Source organism: Tursiops truncatus, chromosome 7, assembly GCF_011762595.2.
Source record: "Tursiops truncatus isolate mTurTru1 chromosome 7, mTurTru1.mat.Y, whole genome shotgun sequence".
Taxonomy (NCBI): domain Eukaryota; kingdom Metazoa; phylum Chordata; class Mammalia; order Artiodactyla; family Delphinidae; genus Tursiops; species Tursiops truncatus.
Window position 1 is genome coordinate 34,965,533 of NC_047040.1, and position 24,892 is coordinate 34,990,424.

General features: G+C 40.4%; 1 protein-coding gene across 6 annotated transcripts in view; it reads right to left on the bottom strand.

Annotated features, from left to right (window-relative positions):
* Positions 1 to 24,892, bottom strand: part of SPATS2L (spermatogenesis associated serine rich 2 like) — a 169,421-nt gene that overhangs the window by 82,451 nt on the left and 62,078 nt on the right. For 5 of the 6 annotated variants that reach the window (XM_019939192.3, XM_019939191.3, XM_019939196.3 and 2 more), the window contains exon 3: positions 3,071 to 3,131. In XM_019939192.3, coding sequence (XP_019794751.1) covers positions 3,071 to 3,109 — 39 coding nt within the window. In that variant the 5' untranslated portion in view covers positions 3,110 to 3,131. Of the gene's footprint in view, positions 1 to 3,070; positions 3,132 to 7,133; positions 7,194 to 24,892 lie in introns of those variants that run through there. The other variant, XM_073807429.1, reaches the window with a different exon arrangement.

Here is a 24,892-nt window from a genome sequence, read left to right on the forward strand (position 1 = left end):
AATCTATTAACCTTTTGATACGGGAAGATGGAATTTACTAACTGAGTTAGAGGAGCTTTACTTCCATTGTCATGCAGATGGATAATATTTACAACTTAAACATCACCCTCTTTCAAAACGATGCCAACATTTTGATAAGTTACTGAAGTGCAATGGCAAAAACACCATCTCCTGTTACTCTTCGTACGTGTACGTGACACTGGTCATGACAAGTGGATGAATGTGGCGCCTGAGCCCATGCAACGGAGCATTCACACTGAACCTCTGTGGTCTGTGAGATCACGGATCAGCCTCCTTCCCCATTTTGGCTCGAGGCCACCTCTGTTTTGAATAAGACACTCTATCTGCTTGAGCCTACCATATTGGTCTGTCCACTGGCCATGTTTTGCAGGGAATCAATTACTATGACTGATTCTTTAAAGTGCTTTTCCTTCCCATAACCCAACTTTAGGAGCTGTTCAACCCATCCATCAACAGATATTTGGAAAGGGGCCAATATTTGGTCAGCACTGTGGTGCCGGACCCAGCTTCTCAAACTGGGAACACACAGTCTCACCCGAGTGTATGACTGTGAGTCACAGAGAACACGAAGCCACAATGTAAAAGGGCCCAGACTTCTGCCACTGTTTGCTCAATGGTCGATAAGTGAAAACAGTTCTGTATTAACATAATATATGGAATATATTACGGAATACAATGGATAAAAAAATTGCATCCATTTTTAAGATCACACAGAAGACTCCAAAGAAATTATATGTGGAAGTTGGTTTTGACCCTGTCCCAAAGTAGCAAGTTTGTTCTTCTGTGCCCTGGGGTTATTTTAGTGGAAAACTCTGGGAAGCAGTAATACAGTGGAAAGAGCATGAGCTTTAGAACCAGACAGAGCTGAGTTTGAATCCTTGCTCTTTCATATTCCCTGAGACTCTGACTTTGACCAAACCACTTTATCTCAAGCTTCTGTGTCCTCCTCAAACAGAAAAGTTATTTAATATGAAGATCTATAAAATAAGTAGTACAGCAGCTGGCAAAGCTGGGGGAGGTTTTAAAAATATACCATAAGTCATGTTCCTGCTTAATTCCTTTCAACGGCTACTTTTGCCCTTTGAATAAAACCCTACATGTTTCTGTCTCAGCTTCTAAACCTTCTGGGGCACAGACCCCCTTTGGCAGTCTGGTGAAGCCTCGGGGGTCCCTCTCAGAATAATGTTTAAATAAAACATACACGATTACAGAGGAAACCACTCATATTGAAATAACATTAAAATATTAATAAAAAATTTTATGCTACAGTAATGTACGTGCTTCTCTGTCAATATCAAATAACACAACATAGCGGCAGGTTCTGTAATTACAGTAATTTTGAAGTAGTGATCAACAAACAGCTCTTCAGGATATCTGCAACAAATGTAATTTGATATGAAGACACCTGTGATTTCTAGTTGTGAAAGTCACAGGTACTCCTGCTACTCCTGTGGGTTGTTTTTCTCCCTTGCCTAGATTCATGATTGAAGAAAATGCTAAATTTCATTTAGATACGAGTAAAGATGAAAATTCATGTTTGTTTTCATCCAAGTTTGTGAAACCCTGGCTTCCACCCCTGGATGCTGTGGAGGTTGAGGAGACAGGTGAAGAGTCAGTATTCTACCAATTCCGGTTCCCGGCGTACTCTCTGCCCTCATCTCCCATCACCATCCCTCTGCCTACCACACTCTGGCCACACCGGCCACTCAACCACTAGCTCTTCAAACACGATGAACTTCAGTCTTCCTCAGGCACCTGCTTTTGCTTATCTACCTGGAATGCTCTGTCCTTGGATCACTGCATGGTGTTTCTTTCCTATTTTCTCTATCTCAGCTCAAATATCACCTCCTCTGAGAGGGCTGCCCCAATCAACCCCATCTAAAGTAGCCACCTGCCCGTGCCGCCCTGCTGTATTTTCCTCATCGTAGACATCACTATATGAAATGATCGTGTTCATTTATATGTTCTTGTGTTTACTTTCTGTTTCCCTGCCTTAGAAAACAAGCTCCATGGGAGCAGGAACCTCATCTACATGTTCAGTGCCACATCGTCAGCATCCAGACAGTGTTTGGGACAAAACAGGAGTCTGCTACATCTTGGCTAAAGGAAAGAAAAATTACTGAGGATTCCAGTAATGTTACTTCTCTCATCCTTCACTCAGGGTTTTAGGCACTGTGGGGATACAAAGAGATGAAAGACAACCTATGGCCCCCAAGTAGTTAGCCTAATGGAGGTGGGAGGTGGCCCTGTGGGAGGCTGGAGTGAGTTCCAGGTGAGGCTCTCTCACTTTGCTGTGTGACCATGGACGAACCCCTTCCAGGGCCTCAGCTCCCCTGGTGCCAGATGAATGGCTTGGACAAATTTAACTCCCTGGTCTCATGGGGTCTACAGTGTATGATCATTTAAGAGCTAACAGTGCAAGGGAGCATATATGGCAAGGGAGGGGTTGTGACCCTAAGCGGAGAAAATTCACAGAGGAGGACAAGACTTGGAACGGCTCTGAAGTGCACTCAGCCTCCAACGAATAACGAGGAGGGGGGATTTTCAGAGTCATGAGCCCTCAGTGTTGAAAGAAACTGTAAAGGCTACCCAGCACGACCACTAGGGAATGCTTTGGATATCTCTACGAGGCTGTTTCTGGAGATGTAGCATAATACCCCCGCTCTTAGATGGAACCCAGCATGGTGGCTAAGAGTATGAACTGTAGAATAGCACTGCTGGGTTCAGATCCCAGCTCTGTTGCTTCCTAGCTATGTGACCTCAGGCAAAGTACTTACCTTCTCTGTGTCTCAATTCCATCCTCTGTAAAATGAAATTAACTACATGGCATTATAGTCAAGACTAAATGAGAAAATGAATATAATATGCATAACACCCATTTAGTAAATGCTACTTATGATTCTGTGGAATGGTTTTCTCGTGTGTCAAGCTTACTATGTATTCTCCCAAACCATTTTTCCCTTCTTCCATTATAATTGAGTTTTTACTAGCTAGAGACTACATTATCCAGTTTGGAGTATCTGCAAGCCAATATTTAACTATACCTTACCTTTTCCTTGACATTCACATGAGTATTGAGTTCAGCCATCTTGCTTCTAGTGGAATAAGCCCTACCAAGAAGGGGAAAAAAAAATGATTAACTTTAAAGTTTTAAAATTGATTTCTCAATGTGTTATTTTTATGCTCTCTTCCAATATAGTAAACAATTTCATTCAGCCATAATCATAAATACCAATTTAGAATATAAAAATACTTTCAAGCTAAGCACTTGTCTTAGATACGCTCTAAAAGCATGTTATGATAACTCCAGACGACAATGTAAAATATTTTATTCATACTGTACCAACATGGAAAATGACAAACACAGATGGGTATGCACCTAAACTGTGTTTCTTATTATGTAAAAGAAAGGTGGTCAAAAACGGTGAGAGGAGGAAAAGTGTACCTATTTTAACTAAGCATTGTCATCACAATCTTTACTGTTCCAATGTTCTTTTTAGTCTCTAGTCAATATAGCAAACACTGATTGAGAATTTCCTGCACGTATGTAACTACACCAAAACACTCCAGGAAGAAACAAGAGAAAGGTTCCAGATTAAAACATAAGAAACACATAATAGTTTTTAAACTTGCGTTTTCACTTATCAATATATGAACATTCTTCCAGATCAACACATATATACCTGTATCGTGTTTTTAATGACCATAAATTCATGATCTGTAGTCTCAAACGTACTCTTAAAACTGCCCATAACCCTTCTGTTTTCCTAAATTCTTTAGGTTTTCGGCCTTTGGTGTCCAATCTTCTTTGAAAAGTTGCCCACTATGAGAAGATCTGTATTCTTAATATCAAGCTGTGGTGTTTTTCTTCTTCTCATACGGTCTAAATCTCTTACCATTATTATAGAAGCTACATCTTAAGTCTTTAATAGTTTCAATCTCTTTTTGAAATAGGGCATAACTGACTTACAATGGGCAAACAGATTGGTTCAGAAGTTAGCAGCTAGACAGGCCGAGATATCAATATATTACCTATTTGCATGTTTAATGCTTTTTGTCAATCAGGAACCACTGAAACTCTTTCTTGTAACCTTTTTGACTTTGGCTACAAAGAGTGTATCTAGAATTGATAACATTTCAGGGATAACTTGCAAAAATTCTCTGATTTCTCCCCACCAAAACTTCTTTTAAGCCTAGGTCTTAAATAAAGCATAAATTCAGATCCATTACCTTTTGTTGATTCAGGATGAAAGCTTGGCAATATGTAATCTTAACTCTATTACCACTCAAATAGGAATCCATATACTATTATCTACTATATTATTAAATATTAGAAACAGTAAAATTTTATTTTTACAAGTTTCCAAATGACATTGCCACTGATACATGCATTTGGGCACGGTGGCAGGGGAGACCCTGCATACTCAATCCCCAGTAAGACAGCTCCTTCCCATATACTCTGCAAAGAGTGCCCATCCCACTGGATACACCTTCCATTTAAATAACGCTTCCCAATGGTAAATGCTATATCCTCTGTCTTGGCATAAGGGAGAAAGTATATAACGCTAGCTGGCAAATAATGTCTGAATTTCATTCTCACTATTCTTGCCCCTGAGAGTTACTAGTAAAAGACATTAGGATTATTTTCTGATTATCCATAACAGTGAATAGAGATGGTATGTGAAGAATAAGCACAAATAATCAGGTGTTTTTGTTTACAAGCCATAGATGTGAAACCTTTGACCAGTCATCACAATGCCTGCAAGATAGTCTATAAGCATGATATCTGAAGACATTTGAATGGTTGATTTTCTTATTCAAATGGAAGTTCTGGCATTATGTATACATACACTGCGTATACATAGATTTTTCTATATGTGATAGTGTATGTATGTATGTGAGAGAATGAGGATGGGGAAGACAGAGAAAAGAGACACAGCCTGCAGCTATGGAGGGAGGAAGGCTCAAAGGAGACAGCAGCACTTGGGGCAATTTGTTAAGATGGATCTGAGCCACAATTCCTCTCATTAGACTGGATTAGCTATATCTTCCGGACACATCTACTCCTGCCATTATACATGTGTGAAATCTGACAGAAAAAGCGTTTTGTTTTTGTTTTGCTTTGATGTCTAGGATTTGGGTGTGCAGCATTTTCTAAAGCTGGAGTGTTATAATCTATAGAGAAATCAGGGAGGAATTCCACAGAGGACAGAAAATTTCTGAGATCTGAGTAAGTGGCAGTACTGAATGGTGAGCTAGATTCATAGGAATATATATATTTCCTTGGCAATTCCCTTTCTCATTGCTTCGGCGTCTAAGTCAAGGAAGACTCTTCTTTGGTTGTGATGCCAGTAAGATTGATTACAATATTATTTTTATTGTGGAAGGAAAAGGCTGGCTGTGAGAGTAGAATGGGGCTATTACAGGTTCCTCAGATGGGAAGATAAGATAAAAATAATTTGTAAGGAGCTCTTCTTTGTCCATTTTACTCTTTATTTTCCCCCCGTGTGTTATCTCTACAGGCAATTCCTTCCAGCTGGATTCCTATGGCCTTTGCACATCAAGGCTTTCCACTGGCTAGTATGTAACAGAGAGATTGGGAAATCAGCTACAGCTCCAGTTATGGAAACTAAATGAAAGATTTCAATATAAATAGAAAATATATCTGATTTGCCTTAAGAATTAAGAATTTAAGTGGCTAGATAGTTACATTGGGTTCTATTGATAAGGACAAACAACGGGGACAAGGTTGACCTTCAGTGTCAAAGGCCCCTCCGGAGTGTCCACACCTCAGATTGGCACTAGCCCTTCCAGAATATTCAGAAGCACACCTCGCCCTGGCATGGCATCACATGCCCATTACCTTTCCTCTGGCTCCCTCGCCCCTAGGAAAATGAAACTGTGCTGTGCCCCTATTCTTCTGGGATTCTGTTCTCTGCTATGAACTATATCGGGACAGCCAGATCCACTTAATCTGAATCTCAACTGTTTAACTTAAATAGTTAAGGAACTAAAAAAAAAAAAAAAAAATAGTTAAGGAACTTTTCCTTTAAGAAACAATATATTGTCACCTCCTCCTAAATGACAGGCCCAGAGTTCAGCAACTTGAAACTCCATCCCTCAAAGCTGCAGACCCCCTGGGTTAACCCGAGAAGCCTTTGATGCTGTGAGTAAGTTGACATGTTTGGGGCCAACGGACCTCCTATTTCCTTCTCATCACGCTTGGTCACCATGCTTGATGGTCTATCTCTAACATAGCTTGATCTCGAGAGCTTTTAAGTCCATAAGAAAGGTACAACGATCTCTGACTTCTTGGGGGAGAACCTGTTTCTAATTCCTATTATCACTACAATTGTTCTTAGAACAGACCAATTACTGGGGCCTAACTATTCAAATCCACACATACATGTCCCATGCATATAAATAATCAATAGAAAATGAAGACAGACAGAAATACAAGTCCTGATATTGGTGCAACATTTTAATAGCTTAGGTATTGTTTGAAATGTTTTCCCTATAATTACACCTCAGCTTTCAGTAATAACATTACAAATATACATATACATCATCTAAGTTTTACATATATCCTAGAGAAAAATAAAGATCAAGGAAACTGTTGACTGAAATTTTATTTAGGAAATCTCAGATTGATCTCTCACCCCAGTTTAGATATATGTTCCATAGTCAGAAACTTATTAGGAAAGACGTCAATCCCAAAGAAAAGCATTTCACCATTTATCTATCACCAATATATCATCTATACACATCTCCAGTGTAAAATTAATAATCCACAACTATAGTTACCATCAAACTGAACTTACTTATGCAAAGATCTTAATAGGTATTAATGCTAGTCAGAAAATCTATTAGTTTGTAAAAAAGAAATATTCTTTATGAAAAATACACCTGAATAGTGCAAATTCCAGCACATACATTTGTTTCAGTATTTCTAATTAATACAATTCAGAGAAGTTTAATATATACCACAATCTGATCAACTACCAAACTAGGAGTTTAAAAAAGATATGTATATGTTTATATTTCTCATGCAATCATAAAAACTACAAAAAGTTAAAACAGTATATTGAAATGCCAATTGCTTTCTGACTTACCAATCTCCGTTTTCCCTCCTGTTTCACTATGTAGACAGTAATGAAGTTTCACTTTTGTTTCTCTGAAACCTATTACTGCTCTTAGACTGACTTTCCTGTTCTCAGATGTCATATGGCTTTTCTTGAATGGAATTTAGAGAGCCAGAGGAAATACATAAGAAAAAATTTAAAATAATGATTTTCACAATTTTTTTCAAGGTCATTTATGCAAAGTTTTCCCATTATAAAAAAACATAAAAATAGAGAATGCCAGTTGGTATGGGGGGGGAGGTGGAGGCCAGAAAAAAGAAACTTCCTCGGGTCATTTTCTTGCAAAGTCAGATTTGAATGCGGCTGGTCTGAACCAGAATGTCCTGGGAGCGTAAAATACATCCTGGATTTCAAAGGCTTGCTACAGAAAAGGAATGTAAACTGTCTCAGTAGATTTTTATGTCAGTGGTGTGTTGAAATGATAATATTTGACATGTTGAGTTAAATAAAATATAACATTAAAATTAACTTCACCCATTTCTTTTTACTTTTTTAATGTTACTACTAGAAAATTTTAAATGGCCTATGTTGCTTACATCGTACTCCTACTGGAAACTGCTGTCCTAGAGCAGTGGCTCTTAAAGTGGGATTCCCAGAGAAGCAGCAACAGCAGCATCTGGGAACTTGTTAGAAATGTAAATTCTCTGCCCCTCTCCAGAAGGAGTGGATCAGGAAGCTCTGGGAGGGGGGCACAGCAGTCAGTGCTCTAACCCGCCCTCCAGGGCATTCAGACACACGCAAACCAAACTGTGAGAACCACTGCTTTATAGTCTCTGGCCTGGGAATATTAAGAATGGGCCACTTCTTTGATCCCAATCACCACACACAACAAACAGATTCTCCAGATGCCTAGATGGATAAATGGGTGGGGAGCTAGTTTCGTTAGGGAATGGTCTTTTCACCAACATATTAATAATAATAATAATATGGAGCACTTAGATTGTGCCAGGCACTCTGCTAAGTGCTTGACACATATTTATCCATTTAACCCTCCTACCCCCCATAAAGTAGGAACTGTGATTATCTTCATTTCATACACGTGAAAGCTGAGGCACAGAGGTTCAGTAACCAACCCGGGTCCCACGGTAAGTGGCAGGGCCAGGACTCAACCCCAGGCAGTCTGAAGCTCTGGAGCCCAGAGCCATTGGGCTGATAGCACCTCAAAAGCATCATGAACAAGTCACGGGGCTCATTGTATACGAATTGCACTAAGAACTCTGCAAGGAGGATAAAACCGGTCCCGGGTGTTGCCTTCTGCAGCCGGTCAGGCATGTGATGTATGCTCTGTACATTCGCAGGGCACACAGACTGCAGAGCAAAGCACTAAACTCTCACAGGAATGGGAGGGAATGTACCTGTTATAAAGAGATGGCTGTTTTCCTGCGGCTTCTACCTCAGATGAGAATGTTAGAAGCTTCATTTAGTGGGCCCTTGACCAACAAGCTGCTTTCCTGGTCCTACAACGTTGCCCAGAGGCTCCAGGACATTTCAGGGTCTAATGTTTAACTACTCCATCTTTCTAAGCTAAAGTAATTAAAGTGCCTGTGTATTTGATTTTGGTACAGCCTAGACAGTGCTGTGATCACATAGATCCTGAGACATTTTCTCATGGCTGCCTCAGAGAGGAAGAATCGGGACTGATCTTGTGGGGAGGAAGTCAGTTATGCGATGTGATTGGAGAAGCAGCAAAAAGCCTCTCTGTCAAAACAGAGCGTCCCACAGTCTCCCAGAGAGCCAGCTCCTAACCTGGGGAAACTTCTTAAGAGAGGTCTACATTTTTACTCAGCTTATGCATTACCACCACCTCTGGAAGAAGGTGCAATTTCACACATTAATTTATTTCATTCTCTACTGCCATCATTTGGCCCTTAGCAGAGAGAGGTGCTCTGAGAGAATGGGAAACAGGACAGGGAAATTTTGACAGAGAGCTTGGGGAAGCCTGCACATCTGTTTATGTGGGCCACCATTTGCCCTGACGGAACATCGGAGTAAAGGTTCTAGATTGTCAGAGTATAGCACGAGGGCCTCAGGTATTCAGTTGCAGAAAAAGAGATTGGAGTTGGTAGAGGAAGAAAAATAAGTTTCCCTCTACCCTTTGAGTTCTTAGCTGGGACCCCTGTAATAAAAGATGAATACGTGAAAAACAAACAAATGTCTATTAACATGTATATCTCACATACACATGGGAGATACTCAGGGAAAAATGAAGAAGTCCCCCGAGGTGGCCTAGAATTCAGGATTAAATACCATCTTAGCAGGAAAAGCAGAGGGGAGGATAAATGACTTTTAGGAAAGATGAATGGGCCCTTAGAAGAACAGATGGAGGTATGGTAGCTTGTGACAAAGTCTGCTGAGTGTGGTGTCCATTCTCTAGCCTCCCCTCCTGCGATGAAAGTCAACATCCTCCCTGGCTGGTGAAACTCCCGGGGAGGGAATTTATGACAACTGAGCTCCTTTTGGACGATCTGTCTTTAAGCAGAAAAGGGGAGTTCGGAGAAAGCCTCTTCCTGCATTTGCTGTTTTTCAAGTGCCCACACCTCACAATAATCAATACGCCAAAGCGGCATATTTGGGGTACCATGTCCTGAACCACCACTGCCGTATTCTGGGGTGGCATCTTCTCTAGCCTTCAGAGCACAGGACCTCTGTGGTCCTTTCCAGCTCTCAGGTATTCAAGTCTGTAAGGGCCCTGGAGGTGATGCAAGCCCTTAGTAGCCAGGGTAGCTGAAAGCTGAAAATTCACCTTAAAAATAAAATAAAATAAAAGACGTGGGTGCTGTCTCCCATGTACTAGGCTATTTCTCTGTAAAGATCACCTTTAAACTGGTCAAGGACTAACTGTCCAGTCCCCTAAGCACAGTCAAGGGCACTTACATGCCAACTGGAGAGGAAAACAGTGCTCCCTCTATAAAACTGGGACTTTGCCTAAATGTATCAATAACATCATATAGGTTTTCTGTTGCTTAACTCTTCCATTGCCTAATCTTCTCTCTCTTCCATTTTGTGTCCTCTTCCCTTTCACTCCTACCTTAGCTGTTCCTTACCTGGTCTTGTAATTACTGAGGTCTCTCATAATCTAAGTACTTTAGCTCTTTTTTCTGTGGTTTAATCCCCACAGTTTAATAAAGGTTCATGTGCAGTGCCTCGCTCCTCGGAGGAAAGTTGCCTTAATTATTGGGAATGAAGACACATAAACAATGAAACAGAGAATAGTGACTGAAATATGAATTTCATATAAAGACTCTTACCTAAACTTTTTTGTTTAATTTGAAGGGGGGAAAAAAAATCTCAAGGTTGCATTTTTATTCAAAGACACTTCAGTGTTCTAAACCCACTGTTAGAACAACTTCACTGAAAAGCATTTTAAGGGCAAATGTCAGGAAAAAAAAATTTCACATTTAAAAGCCCTGTCTCTGCCCCTTTTGAAAAGCAGGGTTAGCCTTTGGTTTAGAAATGTCACTGCCTACTAAGTTCTTTGTGGGGGGAAGAAAGAAAATTGAATGTTTTCTTTAAACAGGTCATTAACAGTCAATACTGACTCGAAAAATCCTGCTTCCAGAGGCAGATAAAAGCTTCCAATCACTTAGGATATCACTTGAGCACATCTAGGGCAAGATGTGCTGACGCAAGCTTCAGACCTTTCTGAGAGAATATCTTGACTCAACAGCCCCGAGTGCTTGCGTAGAAAGCAGAGTCATCGGGACTGTGCGCCCTTGGACAGGCTGCACACACAGAGTCGCCGGGAAGAGCACAACGCACGCTCTACGGCAGGCCCGGCTTTGCATTTTCCATCTTAGTACCGGCACACGCGTATGAATGAAGATTAACCATTTTTGCATAAAGTGCCAAACCACCTCCCCAAGGCAGCAGAATGCAAACGGGCGGAAAAGAGCAAAGGACAGCTAAAATAAACGTGCAGATCTCAGGCACCGCGAGCACAGTGGGGGGGGGGGGGGGGGCACAGGGGGAGGGCGCACGGCAGGCTCTATTAAGGCATTCATCTGCGGCCTGATTTCTCTATTTAATTTGAAATTATTTCATTGCATAGGTCTCTGACAGCTCGAGAATATAAATAAATGCCTTTTTCTAAAAGTGACCCGATGCTGGCTCCTGAAAGGCTCTGCTTCTGATTGCTGGGCTTTCAAGCAAACATGTGTTTCCATAGAGATGTGGGTGACCCGGGCCCGATGCAAGTACCCACTTGTATCAGCAATTCAATTATGCTCAGTTCTTTTAAGATGCGATGATGTCAGCTCAAGTCTTTAAAACAGGCCTATCCTCAGAGATGCCTCGGGAAAGGTGAAGTGGGCAGTGTTACAAGGTTCGGAAGAATAAATTCCACTCTCTCCAAGCACGCCATAATAGGCTCTCTCCCCACAGATCACACCACCTTGCCCACCATCCCCTACTGCCGCCCGCAGAACAAATCCCAAACTCCAGAGGGGTTTAGACAAAAGACTAAGCACAGTTCTCCTTTACACCCCTGAGCACCAAACTACCTCACACCAACTCCCCAAATGTTGAAAAGGAAATACCGTGCCTTCTCTTTCTTTTTTTCCTTTCCCCCAGCTCTTCAACCAGCGATGGCAATTCCTACACACAGGGCAATGTTTTTTATTAGTATGTGACAAACATTTACTAAACACCTACAATGTGCTGGGCTCTATGGGGAATGCTGGCAATGGTTACAAAATACCACTTATGCAACTCTTGCTGTATGCCCGGCACCTTCCATGTATGAACTCATTTAATTCTCATAAAGACCCTATGGAGTATGTCAGCCCTCATTTTATAGAAAAAGAAATGCCAGCATAGAGTCACACTGCCAGTAAGTGCCTGAGCTGAGATCTGAACTTGGACCTCCTGACTGCAGCGCTCCTGCCCCCATAGGAGCTTAAACCCTCTGATGAAGACAGATATACAAGCAAAAACACAGAAAAGAGGAGGTGGGGAAGGAAATCAGCGTGTGGACTCCGGAAATTAGACTAGGAATTGACCTGGTTCAAGGCTCTGGGCAGAGCAATGCTGGTGCTGTGATCTGCCCAGCTGGCCAGTCTCACCCCAGAGACCGGGCTCCCCAGAGGGTTAGAGGTGGGCTCGCCATTAGAGGGGGTGGGCTGGAAGTGGAGGCTGTATACTTTTTTAAAAGATTTTACAGCAAATTTTGAAGGAAAACACTGATATTCATCTCCAAAGAAAACATGCACTGTGGTTCTGCACTATAGCTCTGGCCTGGCAAAGAGAAATCCTGACAAAACCTGGCAAACAAAAGCTCTACGTTCACAGCCAACTCTGGGCAAGCGCGCTCATCTGTCATGGAATAAACACCTGGTAAAGGAAGCCACGGTCTCTCCTGAGGATATTCTGGTTTCAAAAACCTCTGTTCTAAGGAACTCACAATATTCCTTGTTCATTAAGTCAGAACCCTCCTAGTAAACATTTAATGGTTTTCTCAAAGTAGCAGAGAAAGTCAGGTCCCTCCTACTTCCTTGAAACGTCCGTCACCAGCACTGGCTGAATCAAAACGGTCTGTGATGTTCTAACTTACGGGCACTGGCGTTTGCTGGGAGAGCAGTGCTAGGGAACTGAGGCAGAAGAGAACTACAGGCAGCCAGCCCCTCTCACGCCTCCTCCCCCCACCCAGTACTACTGCTCCTAAGCCTTTCCAACAAAATCCACCGCGACTCACTTGGTAAGTTGCCCTGGTGTTCCAAATCAGGGCTTCCAGTGCATGGCCTGACTGCCTTTTCTCGACAGACAGAAAAGCCCTGTCCCTGAACTGGCCACCTTTATCAACTTGCTTAAGTCATCTCAACAGCGAGGCAGGTGGAGTCAGAGACTGGGGTAGGTAGCAGGATCCTGGGGGTGGCTGAGGCCACCTGAGGCTCGGAGAGACTCACCTACTTCGAAAATACTTGTTTCCTTTTTGCAAAACTGTCCTGTGCTTTTGCCTTCGGGCCTCTGGTAGCGAATGCCCAGCTCTTCATTCTTCTCCTCTTGGGGAACGCATAGCTGTAAGACTGAACTTGCGAACTTTACACAGACTGCCCGGAGGCTAAGAGACAGTATGGGCTGGGACCGCATCATCGTTCCAAAGGTCAGTTCCTGAGAATGGGCGTCAGCTAAGGGCTTCTAATCTTCCAGTGACAGCAGTACAGGCAGATCAATCAATTAGCAAACATTCCTAGCACTGCACCCTGAGCCTTTCTCTCTCCCCTCCCCATTCTAAAACCTGTTCCTGGTTCTAGACTTAACCAGAGGCATCTGCTGGCCAATTTTATGCTAAATGAATAAGGTACTACTGTGTCCAGGGGTATATACAGTTTATTAGGGGTCATGCCCTCACCCAAAGGAATGAAGTTTTCATGGTGAATTTCACCAGGGAAAAAGCTAGTGTGAGGAGCATGGGAGTGGGGATAACCACTGGGCAGCAGAATGGAGAAGGCCTGTCAGGCCTGCGCCACCTACAGGCACCTTAGCCCTATCTATGTTTGTTTGCTGGTTTGATACATTAAAAAAATTAACTTGTGGGCTTCCCTGGTGGCGCAGCGGGTGAGAGTCCGCCTGCCGATGCAGGGGAAATGGGTTCGTGCCCCGGTCTAGGAAGATCCCATGTGCCGCGTAGCCTGGGCCCGTGAGCCATGGCTGCTGAGCCTGCGCGTCCGGAGCCTGTGCTCCGCAACGGGAGGGGCCGCAACAGTGAGAGACCCACGTAATTAACTCGTAAATTCAACGTGTTCTTAGAAAGGCACTATTTCTCTTTAGGGTCAGGCCTCTCACCCACCATCTTGCTCACCAGCCACAGGCAGTCAGCCCGGGAGCCCCTATAGCCAGCCCTGTGGCAGAGACATCTGCATTAATTACTGTGCCTCTGTCACCACCACACAGGATCTTGGGCCCCCAAATGATCACAAATAGGAAACACTGCCCATTTCTGCTATTCAGATTCTTCCTTATCCCCTTATGATAGAAAATAAGTAATTACCATTTACCAAGTTTGAATCTCAACTCTGCCTCTTACTGGTTTGGGGATTTGAGCAAGTTATTCAACCTTTCTACATCTTCATTTCCTCACAGGTAAACTGAGAATGATTATAGTAACTACCTCATGGGATAGTAATTTGGATGAAATGAGTTCATATTTGTAAAGCAATTAATGTGTGCTATGAAATAAATAAAAATAAATAATCTCATTCGATTCCTCCATAGCTTATGTGGTTGCTTTCCCCTCCATCCTCATTTTGCAGGTGAGAAACTAAGGTGGAAGAAGTTATGGTCATGCATCTAGCCAGTGATGGAACTGGCCCTTGAAACACAACCTTCTGACCACAAGTTGCCCTCATCTGGATACACCTTTCCCTCACCATGGACACTGCCACCTTAAGGGAAGCCTAGGGCAATTCTAGAGAGGTGTGGGTAGCAGTCCAAGGCTGAGGCCTGACTGCAGCACTGCTGAGAGGGATAGAGACTTCCAGGGCTCAGTGTCCACAGGGTCATTTGTTTATCATGTTCTTAAAGTTTCAGCACAGGCAAAAGTGAATCCAAGACTATAATACCTCTTCCTTGTAGAATGGCTCAGAAACCCATGCCAGGTCACGGTTTCCTGTCTTGTGGCTACCAGATGTGGTCAGTGCTCTAGTGACCAAGTTCACAGCTAAGGTACTTGTCTTTAGAAGACAATAAGCAGTTATAGCATGGAAAGAACAAAGTTCAAATAAAGTCTTAGAGCTAATAACAGAACAGCCTAAAAATTACAAAATCTCCTTTCATATGTGCTGATCTCAGGTAATTGTATCAAGATGGATAAAAGAGAGAATTAACATGATTTTAATGCCCTTGAATTTATTCTAATGCAATCACAGATAATAAAACTCATTTTGACCGTTTTATGATATGGTCAAAATTCTAGAGGTCATATTCACTGCCTTAGTGAATTTTATTTCAACTTCTAACTATAATAAAAAAATAGAAATGTGTCACCTGAAATATATGCTGTTTTGGGGAAATTAATAACTGTTTTTAAAGTGCTTCAAATATATGAGATATTAATAGATTTAATGAATCACAAAAAGAATTTCTTCCTTTTAAAAAGCCTGTCTCTGATCAATTCCATTTCTCCTTTCCCTTTTCCAAATTACCTAGGAGAGTGCCTTTGACCTTTTAAATGTTCAATAAAGACATGTGGGAAAAGAGGAGTGAATGTTCTCTCATTTTATTTTTCCTTTCTTGGTTTCAGTGAGTCTTCAATATATATATATATATTTTTTCAGTGCGCGGGCCTCTCACTGTTGTGGCCTCTCTGGCCTCTCCCGTTGCGGAGCACAGGCTCCGGACGCGCTGGCTCAGCGGCCACGGCTCACGGGCCCAGCCGCTCCGCGGCGTGTGGGATCTTCCCGGACCAGGGCACGAACCCGTGTCTCCTGCATCGGCAGGCGGACTCCCAACCACTGCGCCACCAGGGAAGCCCGAGTCTTCAATAATTTATTCCCCAGGTTTCAACATCTAGTACTGGAGTATCACTTTAAATGCCACCATTAAAACCAGCATTGTCAAATGCTGCTCTAGCCACATCGCTTTACACACCCTCCAATCCACTCCTTCTCCTCCTCCCCCCATATCTCCAACCCAGTAGTTTTTCAGTCATTCTCAGAGTCAAGGTCGAATCATGAGTGCTGAAGCCCTCTACATCTTCCTGTATTGGACCCCCCGTAGCCCATGTCTTTAACCAGGTAACATCCCCAACATCTCCTACTTATTTTATTTCTTAACTCAGAACCTCGTATTCGGGATAATCAGGTCACTAGGCTAGCCCTCTAGTTCCCCTGCACCAAAGCGTATGCTCTGTCTAAAAGAGATAGGCCAAAAATTTATCTTTTCTGTGGAATATGACGGGAAAAAAGTGGTTTCCAACCCAATGCTAAACACATTTAACCACTAACCTCACCAATATATACCCTGTAACTCCACCTATAGATAGGGATTTTTATTGCTGTTGACACACTTATGCACTCTATGGGTTCTTTGTAAACCTTCTCACGACCTGTCTGCTTATCCCTTTAGTTTACAGCAATCAAAGGCCTGCCTTAAAGCATACACCTTGCTCTGAGTCCCAGCCTGACCTATGGCTCAACTCACATTGGGGGAAGTTTGGAAGGTACCAAAGGCTTATGACGGTCTATAAGCCATAGCAATATGTAGTTTAATCTCTTCCAAATCATTTTTCTAAAGATTGAATGAATCGAAACTAGTTTTTGTACAGTAGTTCAAATATTGTACAGGTCTCTCAATTAAATATAATACCATATATTATTTCCCTTTGGAAGACTTTCTGTTAGTCATCCAATCTCCTTTAAAGCAATTCTGAGGTGTAAATGTATTAGGTTTTGATCACTTGTCTGATGAAAAAGATCCATCTCTCACAGCCTTGACTCCATTTATACCCATTCTTGGCAGACCGACAGAGACAAGCAATCAGAGTTGTCTGGTTTCTTACACTAATGTTAAAAATTTCATTACCTAACTATAGAACACGTCCTTTGAGTGTGCTTTCCATAGGTGGACACTGCATGTGCAGGGTTGTCCCTGTGGGAAATAAGACTCAATGCCTATTCTTGATGCGTGTATATTGTGGGGCATGGGGGATGTCAGAGCCAAGAGAAATAAGAATCTTAAATCATTCTGAAATGACTATAGCCATGTTTATAAAAGGGGCTTCTCGATGGGTGAGATGGTTTTAATTCAGGTGGGTTAATCAGAGAAGGCTTCTAGGAGGAGGTGTTCTTTTGCACTGCATTGAGGCAGTATTGCCAATGATGAGAATGGCATTTCAGGTAAGAGAAAGAGCAAAACTGAAACCTCTCTGGTGGAAACAAGTAAGTCATGCATGAGATCAGAAAGAAAACCCACCTGCGTAAGTGCACAGAAGTCATTCAACAAATATTTACTGGGAGTCCACTATGTGCCTTGACTAGGTGCAATGTGTTTAGCTAACTGCAACGCAGTGTAATTTTAAGATCGGCTCCTGAGGGAGATAAGATTAGCAGGCAGTAAGTAATTAGATGACATCAGAAGGCACTATGTGAAAAGGTGTTAATGGTTTGGTTTCAATTATACACGTCCTGTTCATAATACAGCAAAGAGTTAACATCCTTCTTTCGTTTTCCTTTTAGAGAATGCGAGAGTTTCTGCCGAACCCCACACCAACTCCCCATCCCACTGTCAAAATAACCACACTGTCATTTTTGGTTACAAGGTTCTGAAATCAGACCCTATTTTCTCTGTTATTCTTGACATGCAGAATCAAACACTGGAGATATTTTTTTTGTTTTTTTAGCTATTTTAACATAATTCTTTGTCCTTATAGTTTTATAAAAACATAAGCTTTAATCTGACTAATATTAAAGGCCCCAAAACAAATAAAAGCTATGAAGCTGAGTTTCATTTAGCTCTAGGAGAGAAACTCATAAATTACATTAAAGACTTCATTTGGTTTTATTTTTTACCCGGAAGATGACCAACAGCTAATACTATGTAATTTACCAAACTCAGTCTTGAAAAAGAGATAACCAGACACTGAAAAGATGTTCCTGTTGTTTTACTAAATGCTTCTTTAAAAACAAGGAAGTCTTAAAGAGGAAAAATGTCTTTGAAAATTAATCTACTTTAAAAAAAAAAATCTATTTCTGAATGGCTACCAGCCAGACTTAACTTGGTTTCATTTTTCATTTCAAGCTTTCAAACAATATCTGACTAGGCAGAATGAGACCTCTCTAGATACCTCATGGAAGAATAGTGTAAGGACTGAAGAAACACTACAAAGACGACCTAATGGTCACAGTTTTACTTTAGCTTTCAAAAAATCCTGAAGCTACGCTGCATGATGGGAAAAAGTAAATTTTGCTATGACAAAGCATTCCCCTTCTTCAAACCTGTGAATAATCAGTCTCTTGCTTTACAAAGACTTCTCACATCTGAAAACACTGCCATGACTTTAGTAAGAACTATCCTCTACTGAACACATTCATTCACTCATCCATTCATTCATTCATTCAGTATTCACTTAGCAAACACCTCTGAGCACCTCCTCTGTGCCAGGTACTGGCCTACATGATGGGGCTACAATGGTGAACCAAATGAAACCCCCTCAGGCACCACGCTGGATGATTTTATCTCTTTATGTCTATTTCCCTGAGTCCTCAGGATGCTCCTGCAAGGTAGGCATTATTATCGCCATTTTCTAGATGAGGGAACTAGGCGTACGGACGTTAAGGCCAAGATCCCAGAGCCAGTCAACAGCAAGGAGGGGACTCAACCTCTGGGACTGACTCCCAAGCTTGTGCTTATTCCACTAGTCTGCTGCCATTATTTTGGTTCAATGAAAATAAAGGGAATCGTCTGAAAATTATTTAGTGGGTTCATTCCAAATTAGAAACCTTAGTATTCCCTAGAATTAGAATAAAAAATGTAAAGCTGACTTGGTTAAAAAAGAAAGTCAAATGGGGTGGAAAATTATGAATGGGAAGAAGAACAATGTTTTTAAATTTTGCTCTAAGATTGCATTTTGTTGATAATCACACTGTACATCGGTCATAATGAGCCTATATTAAATGAAACTCCCAAGACTTCCTCATTTGATCTATTAGTAAGTCCCATCTCCCCAATCTTTACTTTTGCAGTTGAGTTATTTGGAACTTAAGTGTATGAGTTTATATTTGACTCAAATTAATTTTATCTTTATTCATTTGGCTAATTTTTCCAGTCTATTAGAGTTTTTTTTTTCTTTTTTGGATACCAAATCTATAACTTTACAATTTTAGCTATACATATCACTTTGGTCATCCACAATTTAATGGATATCATTTATGTAACTTATGCCACTAATTAAACAGTCTGGGCTTGAATGGCAGCTCTGCCACCTAAGAACAGTGTGACCTTGAGGAAGTTACTTCAACTCTCTGTGTTACTCATTTATAAAGTGGAGATAAATATAGCAACTGCATAGGGATTGTTGTAAGTATTAGGTCCCATTTGTTTTTGTTTTTATTTCCATTACTCTAGGAGGTAGATCAGAAAAGACCTTGCTGTGATTTATGTCAAAGAGTGTTCTTCCTATGTTTTCCTCTTAAGAGTTTTATAGTGTCCGGTCTTACATTTAGGTCTTTAATCCATTTTGAGTTTATTTTTGTGTATGGTGTTAGGGAGTGTTCTAATTGCATTCTTTTACATGTAGCTGTCCAATTTTCCCAGCACCACTTGTTGAAGACACTGTCTTTTCTCCATTGTATATCCTTGCCTTCTTCGTCATAGATTAGTTGACCATAGGTGTGTGGGTTTATCTCTGGGCTTCCTATCCTGTTCCATTGATCTATATTTCTGTTTTTGTGCCAGTACCATATTGTCTTGATGACTGTAGCTTTATAGTATAGTCTGAAATCAGGAAGTCTGATTCCTCAAGCTCTGTTTTTTTCCCTCAAGATTGCTTTGGCTATTCGGGGTCTTTTGTGTCTCCATACAAATTTTAAGATTTTTTTGTTCTAGTTCTGTAAAAAATGCCATTGGAAATTTGATAGAGATTGACTGAATCTGTAGATTACTTTGGGTAGTATAGTCATTTTCACAATATTGATTCTTCCAATCCAAGAATGGTGGATGGTGTATCTCTGCATCTGCTTGTGTCATCTTTGATTTCTTTCATCAGCGTGTTATAGTTTTCTGTATAGAGGTCTGTCTCCCTAGGTAGGTTTATTCCTAGGTATTTTATTCTTTTTGTTGCAATGGTGAATGGGATTGTTTCCATAATTTCTCTTTCTGATCTTTCGTTGTTAGTGTACAGGAATGCAAGAGATTTCTGTGCATTGATTTTGTATCCTGCAACTTTACCAAATTCATTAATTAGCCCTAGTAGTTTTCTGGTGGCATATTTAGGATTCTCTATGTAGAGTATCATGTCATCTGCAAACAGTGACAGTTTTACTTCTTCTTTTCCAATTTGTATTCCTTTTATTTCTTTTTCTTCTCTGATTGCCGTGGCTAGGACTTCCAAAACTATGTTGAATAATAGTGGCGAGAGTGCACATCCTTGTCCTGTTCCTGATCTTAGAGGAGATGCTTTCAGTTTTTCACCATTGAGAACGATGTTCCCTGTGTGTCTGTCGTATATGGCCTTTATTATGTTGAGGTAGGTTCCCTCTATGCCCACTTTCTGGAGAGTTTTTACCATAAATGAGTGTTGAATTTTGTCAGAAGTTTTTTCTGCATCTATTGAGATGATCATGTGGTTTTTCTTCTTCAATTTGTTGATATGGTTTATCACATTGATTGATTTGCGTATATTGAAGAATCCTTGCATCCCTGGGATCAATCCCACTTGATCATGGTGTACGATCCTTTTAATGTGTTGTTGGATTCTGTTTGCTAGTATTTTGTTGAGGATTTTCGCATCTATATTCGTCAGTGATACTGGTCTGTAATTTTCTTTTTTTGTCATGTCTTTGTCTGGTTTTGATATTAGGGTGATGGTGGCCTCATACAATGAGTTTGGGAGAGGTCCTTCCTCTGAAATTTTTTGGAAGAGTTTGAGACGGATGTGTGTTAGCTCATCTCTAAATGTTTGATAGAATTCACCTGTGAAGCCATCTGGTCCTGGACTTTTGTTTGTTGGAAGATTTTTAATCACAGTTTCAATTTCATTACTTGTGATTGGTCTGTTCATATTTTCTATTTCTTCCTGGTTCAGTCTTGGAAGGTTATACCTTTCTAAGAATTTGTCCATTTCTTCCAGGTTGTCCATTTTATTGGCATAGAGTTGCTTGTAGTAGTCTCTTAGGATGCTTTGTATTTCTGCGGTGTCCATTGTAACTTCTCCTTTTTCATTTGTAATATTATTGATTTGATTCCTCCCCCTCTTTTTCTTGATGAGTCTAGCTAAAGGTTTATCAATTTTGTTTATCTTCTCAAAGATCCACCTTTTAGTTTTATTGATCTTTGCTACTGTTTGTTTCTATTTCATTTATTTCTGCTCTGATCTTTATGATTTCTTTCCTTCTACTAACTTTGGGTTTTGTTTTTTCTCCTTTCTCTAGTTCCTTGAGGTGTAAGGTTAGCTTGTTTATTTTAGATTTTTCTTGTTTCTTGAGGTAGGCATGTATTGCTATAAACTTTCCTCTTAGAACTGCTTTTGCTTCATCCCATAGGTTTTGGATCATCATGTTTTTGTTGTCATTTGTCTCTAGGTATTTTTTGATTTCCTCTTTGATTTCTTCAGTGATCTCTTGGTTATTTAGTAACGTATTGTTTAGCCTCCATGTGTTTGTGTTTTTTACATTTTTTTCCCTGTAATTGATTTCTAGTCCCATAGAGTTGTGGTCAGAAAAGATGCTTGATATGATTTCAATTTTCTTAAATTTACTGAGGCTTGATTTGTGACCCAAGATTTTATCTATCCTGGAGAATGTCCCATGAGCATTTGAGAAGAAAGTGTAACCTGCTCTTTTTGGATGGAATGTCCTATAAATATCAATTAAATCTATCTGTCATTTAAAGCTTGTGTTTCCTTATTAATTTTCTGTCTGGAATATCTGTCCATTGGTGTAAGTGAGGTGTTAAAGTCCCCCACTATTATTGTGTTACTGTCAATTTCCTCTTTTATAGCTGTTAGCAGTTTCCTTATGTATTGAGGTGCTCCTATGTTGGGTGCATATATATTTATAATTGTTATATCTTCTTCTTGGATTGATCTCTTGATCATTATGTAGTGTCCTTCCTTGTCTCTTGTAATATTCTTTATTTTAAAGTCTATTTTATCTGATATGAGTATTGCTACTCTGGCTTTCTTTTGACTTCCATTTGCATGGAATATCTTTTTCCATCCCCTCACTTTCAGTCTGTATGTGTCCCTAGGTCTGAAGTGGGTCTCCTGTAGACAGCATATATATGGGTCTTGGTTTTGTATCCATTCAGTGAGCCTGTGTCTTTTGGTTGGAGCATTTAATCCATTCACGTTTAAGGTAATTATCCATATGTATGTTCCTATTACCATTTTCTTAATTGTTTTGGGTTTGTTTTTGTAGGCCCTTTTCTTCTCTTGTGTTTCCCACTTAGAGAAGTTCCTTTAGCATTTGTTGTAGAGCTGGTTTGGTGGTGCTGAATTCTCTTAGCTTTTGCTTGTCTGTAAAGCTTTTGATTTCTCCATCGAATCTGAATGAGATCCTTGCTGGGTAGAGTAATCTTGGTTGTAGGTTCTTCCCTTTCATCACTTTAAGTATGTCGTGCCACTCCCTTCTGGCTTGTAGAGTTTCTGCTGAGAAATCAGCTGTTAACCTTATGGGAGTTCCCTTGTGTATTATTTGTCATTTTTCCCTTGTTGCTTTCAATAATTTTTCTTTGTCTTTAATTTTTGCCAATTTGATTACTATGTGTCTCGGCCTGTTTCTCCTTGGGTTTATCCTGCCTGGGACTCTCTGTGCTTCCTGGACTTGGGTGGCTATTTCCTTTCCCATGTTAGGGAAGTTTTCAACTATAATCTCTTCAAATATTTTCTTGGGTCCTTTCTCTTTCTCTTCTCCTTCTGGGACCCCTATAATGCGAATGTTGTTGCATTTAATGTTGTCCCAGAGGTCTCTTAGGCTATCTTCATTTCTTTTCATTCTTTTGTCTTTATTCTGTTCTGCGGCAGTGAATTCCACCATTCTGTCTTCCAGGTCACTTATCCATTCTTCTGCCTCAGTTATCCTGCTATTGTTTCCTTCTAGTGTATTTTTCATTTCAGTTATTGTTCATCTCTGTTTGTTTGTTCTTTAATTCTTCTAGGTGTTTGTTCTTTAATTCTTCTAGGTCTTTGTTAAACATTTCTTGCATCTTCTTGATCTTTGCCTCCATTCTTTTTCCGAGGTCCTGGATCATCTTCACTATCATTATTCTAAATTCTTTTTCTGGAAGGTTGCCTATATCCACTTCATTTAGTTGTTTTTCTGGGGTTTTATCTTGGTCCTTCATCTGGTACAAAGTCCTCTGCCTTTTCACTTTGTCTGTCTTTCTGTGACTGTGGTTTTCCTTCCACAGGCTGCAGACCTGTCGTTCTTCTTGCTGGTGGATGAGGCTATCTAAGAGGCTGTGCAGCTTCCTTGTTGTAAGGATTAAATAAAATACACATAGAGTAATAGAAAAGTGTTTGACACTTAAGAGTTCAAAAGATGACACTTATTTGTATTATCTCCATCAGATTAATCATCATTCACACCGCTGATACAGAGAGATCTAGAGAAAAACAGAAGTAGATGTCTATACATCACCCCTGCGATCACATGGACCCATTCTTTAGCACTCCTTGGGTTTGGTTATGCAAACCTAGCTGTGAATCCACTTGACTATTCTGTCATTCAGTTCATATTTCTCCATTAAATTCTAATAGGATCATAAGATATTGTGAAAACTGCCTTGATGAAATTCATACATACTGAATCTACCACATTTCCTTCATTCTGCATTCTAGTTACTCTACTGAAGAGGAAAATCATTTAGTCCTGCTTGACTTCCTTTTGGTGCCTAATGATTACCTCTTTCTCTTTTGAGTGTTCTCAAAAAGTTTCAGAATAAATTTTAGAATTTTGCTGGGATTTTATATTTTCTCTTTTTGTCAATCTCCAGGCTTTGGGGGACTTTTCCATTCGCTGAAATGCCTCCAATGTGGCTAGCTGGAGTGGGACAGTCACAGGCATGAGTGTTCTCAGGACTGTGGATACAGTCTGGGCCAGGAGACCCCAATCCATGCCAAACAGCTAAGGATCTAGTGTTATGCTGCTGTGGGCCTCAATTCCCTCTTGTTCACATTTTGTTCTACCCTACCAGGTGGGAAATCATGATCCTCAATTAAAAGGCAAAAATAAGAAGAGATGAATAGGCTTTGTTTTTCTCATCAGAGGTCCTATCCCTTTGTTGTTCTTTTCTCTACAAAAGTAAAACAAAAAGTCTACAATAAAAATAGTATTCTAGTCTTGACAGAAATTATAACTATGTCATTAGCAAAAATGGGCACAATACTGAACATCACAAGCATTCCAGTTTTCTATGTCTGGCTTGTTTTGCCACCATCATTTTCTGTAGAATTTTTCCTTACCAGCTTTTTAAGTCTCTTTTGTTGTTTTTAGAATTTTTTACATACTTCAGCTCACTCTGGACTTTAGACTTCCTGACACTATTCTAATGGGATTATCTCTCTCTTTGGTATTCTCAGTTATTTGCCTCTCCTTGCGTTCTTCTTGAAATGGTCTTTTATATTTTGAGTTAATTTGAGCATTCCCTTTGCAGCCACAGCCATTTCTTTTCCTCATTATTTAGAACTTTCAAACCTTTAATTCGAATTGTTCAAAAAATTGTGAATTGTTAGACTTGGAACATGTGTGTGGGTGTATACATTATCTATGATAATTTGGAAAAATATTCATGATTATATTATCAGAATTTCATCACTATTTATTGCTTAATTCATTACATATATAATGAATTGTGGGTGTGTATGTATACATAATTTATTGGGCATATATAAGGTATGTGTCAGGGACTGTCCTATTTGTTGGGATATAAAGATAAACATGATAGATGCAGCCCTGCTGTCTTGAAGCTTAAAGCTTCAGAGTAAATAGAGATGAGCACAGGGGAATTATGACCAAGCATGGTACTGGATTTGAGAAGAGTTTTGAGGAGTCTCAGGAACACATAGAAAGGGCCCTAAT